General features: G+C 42.2%; 2 protein-coding genes and 1 long non-coding RNA gene across 4 annotated transcripts in view; 1 reads left to right on the top strand and 2 right to left on the bottom strand.

Moving 5' to 3' along the window:
• Window positions 1–3,153, bottom strand: part of LOC118430492 (activated Cdc42 kinase-like) — a 29,898-nt gene extending 26,745 nt beyond the window's left edge. The window contains exon 1 of the mRNA XM_035841399.1: window positions 2,743–3,153. The gene's annotated coding sequence lies outside the window, so the exon portion shown is untranslated. The remainder of the gene's footprint in view (window positions 1–2,742) is intronic.
• Window positions 3,154–6,615: 3,462 nt separating this feature from the next.
• On the top strand, window positions 6,616–8,224 carry LOC118430502. The gene is made up of 3 exons (XR_004832865.1): window positions 6,616–6,776; window positions 7,681–7,817; window positions 8,125–8,224. It is a non-coding gene; the product is annotated as an uncharacterized LOC118430502 (long non-coding RNA).
• Window positions 8,225–8,774: 550 nt separating this feature from the next.
• Window positions 8,775–13,524, bottom strand: LOC118430496. Of its 2 annotated transcripts, none has more exons than XM_035841404.1 (4): window positions 13,459–13,524; window positions 12,260–12,413; window positions 9,840–10,099; window positions 8,775–9,210 (listed from the first exon to the last, which is right to left on the bottom strand). In XM_035841404.1, the coding sequence occupies exons 2-4, from the start codon at window positions 12,389–12,391 to the stop codon at window positions 8,952–8,954; spliced, it is 651 nt and encodes a 216-aa protein (XP_035697297.1). In that variant the 5' UTR covers window positions 12,392–12,413; window positions 13,459–13,524; the 3' UTR covers window positions 8,775–8,951. The 2 variants fall into 2 exon arrangements, with proteins under 2 accessions (XP_035697297.1, XP_035697298.1); XM_035841405.1 differs by having other exon boundaries at window positions 12,260–12,428; window positions 13,459–13,511.
• Window positions 13,525–15,500: the final 1,976 nt, after the last annotated feature.

Here is a 15,500-nt window from a genome sequence, read left to right as displayed (position 1 = left end):
TGATTTAAACTCAATTATGCTTGAACACAAGTTATACATGTGTCGAACAAAAATAAATGAGATTACTTGTAACCATTTTGTAATCATATACATGTGTATTATTTGTCTATTTAGCCGATTTACCGAAATTCCAGCGACAAGTGGAACCTGGTAGAAGTCATTCCGAACCCCAGGGTGCCATCTGGACACGCGAGCCAAACAAACCCAGGAATGCACCTGTAATTGTGTGAGGAGAACCGCCGAGGTGGTGACCCCTCACCTGTGACCACACAAACACACCTTGTTGGTGGGCGCTGCGTCATCAAACAAACAAATATCCGTCCGATCTCTGAGAAATGTGGCCCCAGATTCGCCACATCATCATGTTTGCGGTGATTGAATGACTCGGTGACTGAATCAGAGACTAATTTCTGTTCCGAACATCTCGAATTCCTCTCTGCAAACACCGGGCGATTCTCGAGGGTTTGATGTTGATTAGGTTTACGTTAGAGGGATAATACGCGGTGTGTAGGGTGACTGGAGGCGAGGCGTATCATATTTCCTCAGTTTCCGTTACACCTACCGGGTAATCGCTGTTTGGGGTCAGAATTTACAGAAATGGTCTGAACGTGACTTAAAAAATCAACATAGAATTCAAGAAATCTCTGTTACAGAAGGAAGTTAGTCGTTAGAAAAAAATGGTCAATACAATCCACCCCGACGGAACGTATTACGTCCCTCTGCAAACTGTTGTGTTCGGTCGAAGGGTGGTTGATACTGTACTGGGTAGTTTATTGATTTTCTATAACATGAGAAGACCTTTGTGATATTTGATATCCGTGTTTGTTGCACAAACACGCATTCATTATTCATAGATAAACATAGAAACTGTTTAATATACAGAAAACGTTCCATTTCATAACGGACAAAAAAAATAAACTTCGAAAAGCTATTGACATTGATAATTTCTACCTTCTCATATCTCTTGTTAAGTTTCTTATGAGATCATTTTTTCTTAAATCAACTTACAAAGACATGTGCTTTGGAAGAACAAAACACAATAGTAGCCATTTGGGCGGCTATGAGAGAGGCCAGCAATCAGCGACCCAGTACAAAAAGTGCCAAAAAAGCCCATAGAGAGCCTGTTATGGAGGCTAACACAACAGCTTGTTCTATATCTTCCAAAAATTGCCAATTACCAAATGATATAAATTCAACATTAGAGGAATATATTGATAGTAAATGGTAACAAATAATAATGACAAATAACGAATCAGAGAATGATCGTAAACATTAATGGTAGCCAATGATACCAATATAATTCATAATATCTAAAAAATCATATTTGTAAGAAAATTGTCAAAGTATTCTTTTCGAATAGCACAATCTATTAAAACAAGACACGTACACACACAAAAAAAAACATATCAAAATGAGACACTAGTGGCGACGTGGAAGTATTCTAAACTGCTCTTGTTAGTCGGTGAAGGGATTTTGTTGACAATTTATGTCTCCCATGTTTGGAACGAGGTAGCGAAGGCGGGGACATTACTACGATCAATCTTCTAAGTTGCGGAGGACAAATATTCTTTGGAGTCGAGACTGCATATTATCGGACAATGGTCCCTAGTTATCTGACCATGCACGCATACCGGAGTTGTTACGGCGTTTTGAAAGCTTCACATAGCGGGGATGGCGCGAGAGTGGAACTACACAGTCCTCTCCAAGTAACAGTTGCACAAACATAAAGCCATGTTCTTTCACAAAAGAGCACAAAGACGCCTTTTCTGGAGCAAATGTCTCTATTCTCAAGAGGTACCCCGAAAGAAAGTGCCCTTTTGCATGCATCGCTATTTACAGAGGGAAAACACAGAAGAGATAACAGAGTGTTAGAATGCCGTTGCTGAATGAAAACAGTGACAGGACCTCTAAGCTTGTTACAAGGAGGTTCAGACTCGACTTATACCTTTCAAACTAAGGTCCCAACTGAACACCACATCACAAATTAATAGCATTCGTTGTGAACCTGTAAAAGATCTAAGGCTTAGTCATCTAATATCTAATCCACTAGCTATAGTAAGAGAGTATTGATACGTCTTTGAAGTCCTGCATCGTTTCGGTTTGTTTTTCCTGCAAAGTTTCAGAAGACAAAACCTACAAGTGGGAATGAGTAAGAGCAAATGGCCTGTGAGAGTTTCAAAGGTTCCGTTTCCTTTTGAACGGCATTCGACTGTTGTAGACTCCCTATCCAAGCTACACGCTGGACAAAATAACACACAGGTAACGAGTGTTACACTATCTGCCCGGTCCATGACATGTAAGAAAAGAAGTCACCCGACTAAATTTACACACGCCCTAGGGCTTCTTCAAAACTCCGTATCAACAAGGGTTCCAATAACTAAAAGGGTTCGGGGAATACCTTTGACACGGTCCTGTGAACATAAAGAACGTCTGTGTGTACCCAGGGTAAACAACTTTATCCTTGATGTTTCAACTTGAAACGGACAAGTTTACTCAAGAATATGTGTGAAGTTTCCTTTACACTACAAGAAAACATTGCCTCCAGTTTTGGTAGTTTCCAAAAGATTAAACGTGTTTGTACGCCTACTGTTTTACTTACAAACCTGAAGTGGATTCTAAGTAATTAAGGTTCACCCCAATGGCGTGTCAAAACACACAAAACCGGTACTAAAACATCTGATTTGTATTAGAGACATCCAGTACAATTAGAGCGGTGTTAGCACACGGTAGGATTGTACTTACCTTGGCGCGGCTTTAGTCCACTGTTTGTCGACATAAAAACTTAGCAGGCACGCGATGGAATATTCATACAGGAAGTATGTCGGGCTTTGGTCGAAGACTGTGGAATCTCGGCGGCACCAAGCAGCAGCTGTCCCGCCCGAGTCAGGCGGGCTGGACTCCCCTGTGGACCGGCCGGGTGACCCGACAAGCCTGGCCCCTAATTAACTCCCCGGAACGGTATGTCACCAATGCGCTCCTGTCTTCAACATGGCGGCCATACGTACACAGATCCAAAATGGTGGTGTAGCCGGTTCAACTTTACACAGGTGAAAGCATACTAAAGACAGAAGAAAGCCGGCGGACAAAGTTCGGCACACCTCAGGTCGCACGGCTAGGTAAATACTAGTAGTAATGGGTGACTCATGGCCGGACCCCTCCCTACATGACGTCATGGCTGTACCACTTCCTAGCGAAGGGGTGTTCATTTCCTTCGCCAAGAACTGAAGAAGGTTTAATGTTTTCGTTGCCGTATGAGTGTCAGTGGACAACATAACTCGGGAAGCTGTGAATGGATCCTGGGGATATTTGGTAGTTGGGTAGGGGTTGGGTAAACGAAGGTCAAATTCTACATGAAGAATGTGGGCTTTACACAGAAGAAGAAGTTCGATCATTAGGCCTCTCATGCTGCCAGTTTCAAAGGTACTGCAGCGGAGCCTCCGGTTCTAATATCCTGTGTTCTGGACATGTTTTGGAGATACTAGTAGATAGTTGTTGGGGCATAGAAGGATGCGTGCAAGTTTGGGCCCCCTAGCGGTTCTTATGGAACTGTAAGGTGTCAATTAACTTAGATTTGCTTCAAACTTTGGACGATAATAACCCCAAAAAGTGCCCGTGCAAATTAAAGATCACAAATCGCTTTGATCTTTTAAACGTTTGTTAATATAATAAACATGCTTTCGCGTACATATCGGCTGTCGTGGTTTTATTTGCATTCAAAGATAAACGGCCAAATGAGCCTGTGCCCAGAGCTGTTAATATGTGGACAGATGTAGTTGACCATGTTTAAATACATCCAGAGATCCTGTTATCTTGGGATTTGTACATACCTGTCTCGCGGGACGCCATAATTGATAACGGAACCACTTCTGAAATGCATTTTTAACGTCCACATTCCCACACAAAAGACAACACTTACCGGAACGGATATCTGCTATTTGTACAGGATGCTAGAAAAGCTAGAACATGGGCATGCCGACCACAAAATACTTAAAGACCTTGAAGGCTATATCATCGTTCAAAAATGTTCTACTCGTATTCGTTTCGCTGGGAATTGTGTACGATTTCAATTCTTTGTCATTTGGAAAATAAGCTATAAAAAACACCCATAGCCTCAGTTCCAAAATGAATGACATCAGTCGGCTTTGACTGAAAAAAAGAGAATACTCGTTATTCCTGAAAAGCAAATCAGTTAAAAAGAAAAATTATGTCATATTTCTTATAGACATCGCCCTTCCCTATCCGGCCTGTATACAGTCTGGCTTTCAAAACTAGACTAATTACCATACGAGACATCAAGATTTGAACGGTAGCGGAAAGCTTTTTTTGGACGGAAGAAAGAGAAGAGATAATGAGAGATAGGTCTTTATTCGGAACCACGTGCCACGTACGATGACTCCTTTTTAGGGAGACGGTTTGGTGTCAACAAGTCCAATGAGCTTTTATCAAAGCTCCTTGGTGTCACCGAGTGATCTCACCGGATGATGAGGTCATATCTTATCGTCTGAGCGCTTCTTCACTGGTGTGTTTATTGTCATTGTCAACAGTAATGTAAACAATTGGCTTATTAGCTACGCCTCAGTTCCACTGAAGCACCGAGATCTGTTTATATTGCAGCACACGATGGATCTGTTGTTATCAAGTCAAAATAGTTGAAACGTTTTTATAGGGGGAGGGGGTTGTTCCAAGTTTCCTTGAAGTATTTGTTTTCTCGAAGAATTTCTTTTTTTTTCTGACCATGAGCTATATGCTATGCTTTTCGTGTAGACATCAATAAAGATTGTAAGGTGTAGAGCCAATGAAATTATAACTTACTAAGTGTTGGACCATTTGTTTTGTTTTCTTTGTGCCATAATTATTTTGCCCCTTTTTCTTTTGGCTTTTATTACATGTATTACGCGTTTTTTCTGGGCTTGCATGCCGTTTTTCTTTTTCTCGAGTTGTATAACATGTTTCTTCTATGCTAAAATGTCATGAAAAAAAGATTCTCATAATTAGATCCCATATTTATGTGCGTCAGTTACAGCTACAGTAACCTTCAATGTTATGCTATATACAGCTACGGATAGTGTTGGAAATTGTGTACTATTAGACTTGTTGTATAATCAGTAGTCAGCAAATTACATACCACAAAAATCTAATACAGTTAACTAGTTGCAACAAACCTATATTTCGTCTCGGGATGAATAACAATAGTTTTACTAACATATTTTTTACGGATTTGGAAGCAACCTTTATTTACTGGTCGTTTTGCTATAGTTGACGGCTTTGGGACCAGCACTTACAGACTGGTCCGCCCGTTTCCTTTTCTGTTTCTCAAATATAAATCAAACTTTGACAAAGCAAACGTTTTGAGAGCTAAGTTACCTTTCAATGCTTTGATTATTTATCCCGACTCGCCTGTAAGTAAACACCAGAAACTGAACATACAGTATGTTCCTATAGCCGCCGGGGTGCCGAGTAATTTGAACATACAGTACTGTAAATGCATTTAATTTCGCGGAGATTTACTTTCGCGGTAGCAGGAAAAGGGACTTTCCGCAGTGGTTTTAATTTCGCGGTAGCACCATGCACTGTAGTCTCTTACCTTTATGGAAAAATGTTCGTGGTGGTTTTAAATTTGCGGTGAAGCGGCCACCGCGAAAACCGCGAACATAAAGCACCGTGAAAGTTTCTGAACATACAGTATGTTCCCATAGCCGCCAGGGTGCCGGGTTTTAAATCAACACCCCAGGCTTGTTGTTTAGCCTGCTACTTAACAGTAAATAGGATATGTCAACATGATCCGTGTCGAGCCCATGTGAAAATGGTACAGCCGGGATTGACGGGCGTACATATATTAACCCCAAAGTAGATCTTGCGTGACATAAGACAGTATCATAAGCTGGGGAAGGAGTTTAGCCGGCAGTCAGAGGAGTAAATGTCCACGCAAAGTAGATGGCATGGCCAATTTACTCCTCTGCCGGCTAAATCCCTTCCTCAGCTTATGTTACTGTCTTATGCCACGCAAGATCTGCTTGGAGATTAGGGCGTACAGACCGAGCTGTGAGAAGGACTGGTAGTTGCAGTACCGGTAACGACCGCTAAGGAGCGCACATTCAAGGTGTCAAAAAATATCACAAATCAGGCTGCTATGCAAAAAAAAGGTGCAATTACAATGTGAAATACACAATGCCACTATATTTCGTATTCAGTAATAATGTTAGATTAGTATACTAATGTAGATACTCTGTAGTTGTTAGCATGCTAGCAAAACATTGTAACTGATGGAATCGTTGTGCAATAAACTTGACTTGACTTGTGTACTGCTTTTATCGTTCTTGCCGATATATCAAACATTTGTCTATTTGCTGAGTCTGCTAAGATGAACAAGGCAACGTACTTGTTCCTACAGTGTTCTGTGGTGCAATTCGTAATAACAGCTTCGTAGTCCTGGGGTGTATTAGCGCCACTTTTATGGATTTTTATTTTTTTTTCGCCCTCGGCCTCTCGCATCAGTTTGACTGTTCCATAAAATAACGTCACTGTGGCCTAATATACGACGAGGGCTCTTTAACATCCGTTGTAGATTCAGGGGCAACCTGCATACATATTAACTTCGACTGTCCCTGGGAATTCTGACAGCTGTTGTTCCATATTGTGTCGTCATTACAACTTTGACCGCCATTTACAGCCGAACACTTCTGAAAGACCCCTTACGTGCATCATGAAGCGTCTTGTGTGTCTGTTTCTTATCATCATGTTGTCAGAGGTGGTGGTGAAGGGCCTTTCCAACCAAGGTATGAGTTGTCATTTCAAAACATGATTACTTTCCATGCGTTTCTAGGAACTTTCCTGTAGATCGCACATGTACCATATGTTCCACACTTACAAAATCTGTAAATGCGTTTGCGATGGGTTTATGTTCCCGGCTTTGGCAGTGATCTAATCTCCGCGGGCAGATTGACTGGTGCCATAAAATCACGGTATCAAAGCTTGCCAAGGAGTATAGCCTGCCAAAGAGTCAGACGGGCTCCGGTAGCCATGCACACTCCGAGGCTTGCTTCACTCCTCTGCCAGCTTTCGATACTATCTTATCCGGCTGGGATCTGCCTGGAGATTAGTAGTAACCGCGAACTCAAAACCGCCGAGGAAGTTTTTATTCTGTTCTCTGTCCGCCTACTTCATTGTCGACGCTTCATGTACTGTGCATTGTATGTACTATATACTGTACAGTACTAATATGATGTGTTGGAGGTCACTGTTTTACAGGGAGGAATGACTGATACAATGTATGCTTGCCCGGCTGTACATACAGTCAAACCTGTATTACTATTAGGGGCCACCTCTACAGAGGGGCCACCTGTCCATAGTGGCCACTTTTTGTCGATCCCTTGGGTATTTTATCTACAAGTTGCCACCTCTATACAGAGGCCACCTGTCTATAGTAGCCAAATCTGTCCGGTCCCTTGAGTGGCCGCAATAGACAGGTTTGACTGTATTCCGTAGTGATGTACTTATGCAATAAAGGAAGGAATGTTTTTGAACAGTGTATGTGTCACGTGGTGCTCGGTCTGTGATGATGTAATAAAGGATAATAAAGGGATACTTTTGCCTTTCAGGTAGGAATGATCTGTAATTGTGTATGTGTTACGCGGTACTCAGTCCATGATGATGTACTAAAGGGATACTTATGTCTTACAGGGAGGAATGATCTGGACCCATGTGTCCTTCACGGGGAGGGTTACTGCCAGTACCGGTGCCGTCAGCAGCAGTTGAGCGGCTTCTGTAACGAGGACAACCGCTGCATCTGCTACTACGACCCCAACAACTTCTTCTGAGTAAGACATGTCCCATTTAATATTTTTACTTTCCGCGCAAAATAATGCCGATACAAGAAAGAGTGCAAACGTTACGGTTTTTCGTAGTTCTTCCATTTTACGTACATCATTGTTACAAGTTTATATATGACATCATGTGACAATTAACCAGCATTACAAAGGCTACATTTGTCGAGGCATTGCAGAACTTTTGTTTTGTGCAGAACCTTTCTGTTCTGTAATTTTTTTTTTTTTTTGCTTTCACCTTTTTATAGAAAAATCTTCTTCTTTGATACTAGGCTCATTGACGTCAAATATCGTCCTGCAGGATAGCAGGTGACTGTGGAGAGGCGCCACCTAGCAGTCGGCGTACGAAGTTCAGCCTATGAAAGTTTCTTCGATTCCACACAATAAAAGAACTTTCAGGAGTAAACGATTCATTGTTTTTCCTCAGCATCTGCGAATTTTCAATCATGTTAGTTACATAGCTTTATTGCGTCTATCGGGTGGGAATGAATTGAATGATTGCATTCCATTTATTTTATTTTTTCTTTATTTCGCAAAACACAAGGTATGTCTGCACAGTTAAATGAATCATAAAGTCTAGAAGGAAGTGTTATTTTCCGATTGATACTATTCACAAAGACACATGGCGTAATTCATCACGAGTAGAATTCTACAAAATACAAAATATGCTTTGATTGTATCCTGCCATATCAACCACCATATCAGGGAGCGCAAGACCAGATTAGAATAGAACTTTCACTGTTTCAGGAACAAAGCAGAGCTTGCTAGTGAACTCATACTGTGGAAGCCAGCACACAGGTATACGCATACTGGGCGACCACAACTGAACTATGGCTAATGCAGATTAACTTGCTCAAGAACGTTGATGATGATGATTGATACATAATCTATTGGGAAATAACGCTCCTTTCTAGACTTTAGAAATTCTTTGAGAGAAGACTCTTTGATTTATTTTTCATCCTTAATTCTATTTTAGTGCACGTTGACAAAAAAATCAAACAAACATGCCCAATACAAAATCAAGATTTAATCATACAGTATAATGCTCAGAACAAACGGTAATGAATAATCTATACTTGATGAACAAGTTAATCATTTTGTTAACAAACTACCAGCAGGTTAACACCGTTATCTCGGTGGGTTAAGCTCGTACCGTGTAACTAACCAGCCGTGAAACCGTCGTATTTTTTCCGCCATCCTGCCCACCCCTAAGGTGCGCATGTTAGACTCGTCCACAAAAGCCTTTCCGTACCAGAACTCGCTGTGGGTCAGGATGGTTTCCCGCCCTTTTCCGACAGTTTCCCGCCCTTTCTCCGTCCTTTCTGTCAGAGTCAGATGAATCACAGATGGCAGCTCAAAACTGAACGGGACATATCTGACTGTGTACCTGTAGAAAGAAAAAAAAAACAACAACTGAAGATAAAGCACAAAATTAAGTTCACATTCTTTGTTAGCAGTACTGTTTGCTATCATTTGAACGTTCTGCTCTTAATGCTTCTTGAAGATTTTTCTAAGCAAAACCTTAGCAATAGCAATAATTTATAATTGATAGTATACATAGTATCAGTTAAGATAGTCTCTAAGCAGATCTTGCGGTGGCACAAGATGCTATCGTGAACTGGGGAAAGAGTTTAGCCGGCAAAGTAGTTAATTGGCCTTTGCGGTGAACTCCTTTGGCTAAACTACTTCCCCAGCTTATGATACTATCTTATGCCACCGCAGGATCTGTTTGGCCAATTGGAGATTAGGTTTGAGCTGTATCATTCCAATGTGGCATGGTTATGGACGTTTATATGCTCAAAGTCTGTGGAGTTTGTTTATTCGTTTATTGGAAAAAGTGACAAAAACATTACAAGGACTCTCAGGCAGCATTGCTGATATTGAAGTCTATAAGCAGAGACAGACAATTACAAGTACACAGGAATAGTACATTATAACGTTACACATCACCGGCATCAAGAATTAATAACATGAAATATATCTGTATGAAATCTCTAGAAGAATCAGCCAACCAACCTCTGGACCAAAGAAATAGCTAACCAATCCTCCGCGTGCTCCACGGTATAGCCTAGAGTTTCAGCCTTCTCCAAGGCCTTGGGAAGCAGGCAGAAGGCGGTGGTGATTTCACGCCTGCCGAGAAGCCTGGCGAACGGGTCTGTGAAGGTGGCGCGCGGGGCGTAGAAGCTGAGGTGGTCTGAGGACGGCTTCGCCTGGTACAGAGACAGAACTGCTCGTACCAGCGGCTGGCGGGACTGGATGATTCTCTTTTTCTCCGTCTGTGAAGAAATGGAAATGAAATAATTACGTTGCATACTGTAGGCTGTTGGAATATATTATAGAAAGACGTACATACCCAGGGCATGCAAACTCACTGGACACTAAGTAAGATTGTTGAACGCGTAAACCTGACTTAATTTGCAATGAAAGTAAAACTCGAAAGGCCTATACATTAAAGACAGTGAAACTATCAACTGCCCCTGGACAGAGACGGAGGGCGTCATAGGCTGCCTGCCACATTCCATTCACTGCCTGAGTCTCTCGTTTGTACATTCCCGGCCGCGGCACTTAAGGATCGATTATACAAGCTACAGATTTTTTTTTTTTACAAAGTATGTAGTCACATTTCAGAATCTTTTTGTCTATTCATTTATTATGCTTTTAAACAACAGTGGAAGGGTGGGTTCAATTTCTTATGTGTTGATGCACTACACATACTTCTTCATTACGTTGTGAACTGTGCAATCTTTTGCAATTGCCCTTTTCTTCGCGTCCTAGTGTGTTCTCTCGGTCTCGATAATATCAATGACGCTCATAAAGAAATGAACGTAGCCACGTACTTGCAGGTGTGGATCGTTGAATGGCGGCTATAGAAGTGAGTACAACACAGGAATAGACATTTTAAGCTAAGGGTACAACCCGCCGTACGTGCAATTTGTCCGTACGTTTTTTTGGGGGGAGGCCACACCAGCCACGTATTTTTGAAAACGTTCAGGCTGTACAGGGCAGGCGCGTACCGGCCCCGTGTTGCCTGCACGTAAAGTTCTATGGCGTGTCTGCGTGCTCGAGAATCCGTCGGATTCCCTACGAGTTTGTACGGAGGCGGAACTTAAGGCCCCCTCTCACTTGACGTGCGGCACGCTTGCGGCATTGCTGCGTTCGAAAACGCAGATGTACCGCCACGGAACCTAGAGGTGCCGCAAGCAAACCTAGAGGTGCCGCAAGCAAACCTAGAAGTGCCGCAAGCAAGCGCGACGTTTTTTAAAAAGTGGCAAGATGCCGCAACAGTGCCGCAACAGTGCCGCAACGGTGCCCCAACGGTGCCCCAACAATGCCGCAACAGTGCCGCCACCATGCCCCAAACAGTATCAAGGATATCTTTTGCCTATTTTACACCAAGAATCAAAAGTAAACATCCTTTTATCACCGAAAAACTATTTTAGATGCATTTCTAATAATTTTACAGTGGCTTTCGATCCAGTAAAAACACTGCGAATTCCACAAAACTTACCTTGTATCCGTATTCAGAGTTAACTTAAAAATACATCTTTTGATTTATTTAATTGGAAGTAGGTCAGTATTTCATACTTGAAAACAAAAAATAAGTAACTGGTTTATCGATTAACCTACAGATGTAGAGAAAAAGATACAAGTACAACATTCGGAAAGAAATTATTTATGTTGGATGATAACGTTTGCTTTTGAGTTTGCGTTATAACGTTACAAGCTAATCGTTGCTGGTAGCCTGCCGCCGATGAAATACAAAATTGCAGTCATTCGGACCCATGGGCCATATTTTTCTCACTTTTTACAAAATTATATGGTAGACTTAGACATCAATAGGGTGGCAAGCCATCCACCGACAATGAAAATACTCCGCGTCATACAAAAAAGGGACGAAATATCAAGCATTTTCATTTCAAAAATTAGCAAAATTGGTGAATAAACATATAAACCTACATAATTACACATAACGTTACATGGTGCAAAACATACACATCGAGTCAAATCTGGTACATGGTTCGTGTCCGTTCATTTGGGTCATTTCCTTTACAGTAAAAGTCTTTCAAGGTTATTTATAGCATATGTATCATATAATTCATCATAAGGGAAATCTTTTCATTATAAATCTCATTTTTGGGCATTCTCATCATTTTACAGTGATTTTTCATAAATTGACAACGCTGCAATTGCCAATAACATGTTCATTTAGTTTAGAAACGCAACAGTGCCGCACGTCAGTGTGAGTGCAAGACAAAATCGGCGAAATTAACACAACAGTGCCGCAGTGAACGAACGCAGCAATGCCGCAAGCGTGCCGCACGTCAAGTGAGAGGGGGCCTTTACACTTACGGATCCCAAAAAATTGCCCATGTTTTGGCACGTATACAGCACGTATTTGCACATACGGCGGGTTGTCCCTTTAGCTTTATACATACCTCGGTAACGTGACTACCCAGTCGAGGTCGAACCACTCTGAAAGCGGCCGTCCGGAGATGGTACATGACGTAACCATGTACGCCTGCGTAGTAGAGCGCAGAGGCCGTCAGGGCCAGCTTGATCAACCCCATAGTGACGTCACCACTACAGCACCTGGGAATCAAACAACTGATAGAAAAATTATATATTTATCTCCTCATGGAGAGGGTTAGGACTCATCTATATACATGAAGTTACGTGCTTAGCAAGCGAAAGTACTGAGCCAGGGCTCACTTTGGATGATGGTACTCAGGCTAGTTATTCATTTACTATCGATTAAAAAAAACTGTCTTGTTAGATATTCTATTTCCCATATATGTACGAGTCACCAGGCAGCCACTTTGTCTCAAATTGTGCATGATGCTTCTTTTAAAATTGTGCATGATGCTTCTTTTAAAAGAAATGAAATATCAAATGTTTGGTGGACTAGGTTTTCTCCTGCCTTTAAAAAAGACTACAGATGAGACAAGTTTACTATTTCTAATTCCACAGCTTCTTGGAGATTAAATTGTTATAAATAGCAATGGATAACACACACGCACACACATACACACACACATGATACACACACACACATACACACATACATTCACACACACGCACATGCACACACACACACATACACACACACACACACATGCACAAACGCATGATACACACAGACACATATATTCACACACACACGCACACACACACACGCACATGCACACACACACACACATGCATATGCACATACACATACATTCACACACACAAACACGCACACGCACACGCACATGCACATGCACATACACACACACAAACGATCCTGTGCACACTGTTCGACCTTCGCCGGACGCACAGGACTTAATTATCGCCGTCAAAACCCCCTTTGTTTCGATGTAGTATCTTGTCATTACGTTGACAAATTAACCAAAACTGTTAACTGTTATTTTGGACCATGTCCATGTGGGCAAGTTGGAACAATAATCATGAAAATCTAGGTCTGGCCGTGCTAGTCACGCGGATCACGGTAACACACGAACATTGGCGAACCTTGTGTAATAGCGGACTCGTCACAAACGTCTGTAAAATTACAAGGACTTTGTCATTTCATAAAGGCTATGCTTAGTCAGTGCATTAAGTGCCCTAGCGTGTCTCATTAACAAAGAAACCTTACCAGATGTACGCCGCGCTGCACTCCGATTCTTGCAAGTAACGTCCGTTTTATATATATCTCCCTCAGATGTTGTGGACTTCCGGTAAAGGTCACAAACGGTCAAAGGTCAATAAAGCACTCCTGGTTTTCCGATAATATACGTACATTGACACCGACAGTTGATAATCACCAAAAGCGGCTGCTATATCCGTCTATCTGTAGGACCCGATTCACTCGGTGTGGTTTTCGACTTGCTGCCAGGAACTTTAAACCATTAACATAAAAATATTAAATGCAAGTACAGTGGCATCTTGTCATGGCAATTTGTCTGCAAAACCGTGATGCCGGCCTTGACGGCCTTACGCGGGAGTGCTTTTCTTCAGCTAAGGGCACAACCCGCCTTACGTACAAATACGTGCTGTCTACGTGCCAAAACGTGGGCAATCTTTTGGGATCCGTAAGTGGTAAGTACGACCTCCGTACGAACTCGTGGGGAATCCGACGGATTTTGGAGCACACAGACACGCCGTACAACTTTATGTACAGGCCGCGAAAACTTTTTGTGCCATCGGTCTGCGGACGCCCGGAGCCAGTACGGGCGATGCGCCTGCCCTGTACAGAAAGTTTTCAGAAATACGTGGCAGACATGGCCCTCCCAAAAAAACGTAAGGACAAATTGCACGTACGGCGGGTTGTGTCCTTAGCTTAAAGCGGGAGTGCGCCTTAATTGTGCCGAAATTACCATCCGTCCATTCTATATTTGTTAACACCCTGATTTTCAAAACAAAATAATACCGGCTACCCGCGCTGAGGCCGCCATGCCGCGTACAGAATGAATACCAATATAAATTCATCCCGACTAATCGAATAGGGACAGTCCTTGGGAATGTGTATAGTCTTCTAGAAAAGCGTACAGCCCTCGAATTTCTAGCGGCAAGTCTTCTTTAAAGGGGACAGCCTCTTGGAAAGCAAACGTTACTCCATTTATAAGCGTACAGTCTTCGGCCACGGCAGATCTTGTGCGTCTGTGATCATTCTCTATGCCATCAGTCCCATATCCTTTATTACAGTAGCACACGCATAAGAGAGAAGTTTCTGACACGATGCCAAGTTGATCGTTGTACACGACTTCCCTCCCCATGCCAGCACACGTACTGACGATCTCTGTCAGTTATCCGCCGTTACCGGGCATTTCCTGTAATCTCCAAGCAGATCTTGCTGTGGCAAATGGGAAGCAGTTTAGCCGGCAGAGGGTGTTATGGGTATTTATATGATATCAGTTAACATAGATATAGCACTCAAATTATTATAACTCCATTGCAGGCATTGTTGATGATAGCGACAGCCTAACGTTATTTGTTCATACCGTTGCATCGTATGTTTAACCAATTAGATTCAAATTCTTTTATATTCATCTTGTATCTTTTCTAGCATATTTACTACTTCCTTATTTACCTCGGCCTCAGTTGTTGGCGGTTTGTTCTATTTCTTCCTTTTTGACGGGTTGAAGATATCATATGCCAAATCTCACGCGTCAAAAAGAGACATTAAAGAATTGACCCACCAACACTCTTGGCTCCTAGCCTTATCGTGTTCATTGCTAGTACTAATCCTAGCATGCTGAATAGACAATTGTGAAGGGATAGCCAAACAAGGACATCCTGTGTAATTGGTATGATAACCCCCTGCCAAGTTGCTCGCTCGCTCGGTTGGTATCACCCATCAGCACGCTTCTGTCTGCCAGCTATACCATAGAACTTGAAACACTCAAGAAACTGGATACGGTTTTGGAAACGGTCAGACGTTTCGGATAGAAGCCACTATCCTTCGTCAGTGATACCGAATTGTGAACTTGAAAGACCTTTGTCAGCTACCAGTAGTCAAACATACATGTATAAAGGCGACAATACAGGCCTGCATACGTCTTCTATCATTGTCAAATTAGGAGAAATTTTTGTTTTCCCCCAGCGTCCTGTCAACAGGGATATCTCAGCCGATTGTCATTTTGGTGATATCAGGAGTGCAAAGGCCAAGATAGGAATCCAGAAGTAAAATTATCCCCT

The sequence above is a fragment of the Branchiostoma floridae genome, chromosome 14 (genome assembly GCF_000003815.2).
Source record: "Branchiostoma floridae strain S238N-H82 chromosome 14, Bfl_VNyyK, whole genome shotgun sequence".
In the NCBI taxonomy this organism is placed as follows: Eukaryota; Metazoa; Chordata; class Leptocardii; order Amphioxiformes; family Branchiostomatidae; genus Branchiostoma; species Branchiostoma floridae.
This window is presented reverse-complemented; position numbering and strand designations above follow the sequence as displayed.

What these genes read in the sequence shown, in the direction of transcription:
- LOC118430496 (XM_035841404.1), bottom strand. Translation starts at nt 12,391, where the DNA reads ATGGGGTTGATCAAGCTGGCCCTGACGGCCTCTGCGCTCTACTACGCA. An exon ending in TGGGTAGTCACGTTACCGAG is followed by an intron (nt 10,100 to 12,259) that starts GTATGTATAAAG and finishes ATTTCTTCACAG; the next exon opens with ACGGAGAAAAAGAGAATCAT. An exon ending in GCTATTTCTTTGGTCCAGAG is followed by an intron (nt 9,211 to 9,839) that starts GTTGGTTGGCTG and finishes TTCTTTCTACAG; the next exon opens with GTACACAGTCAGATATGTCC.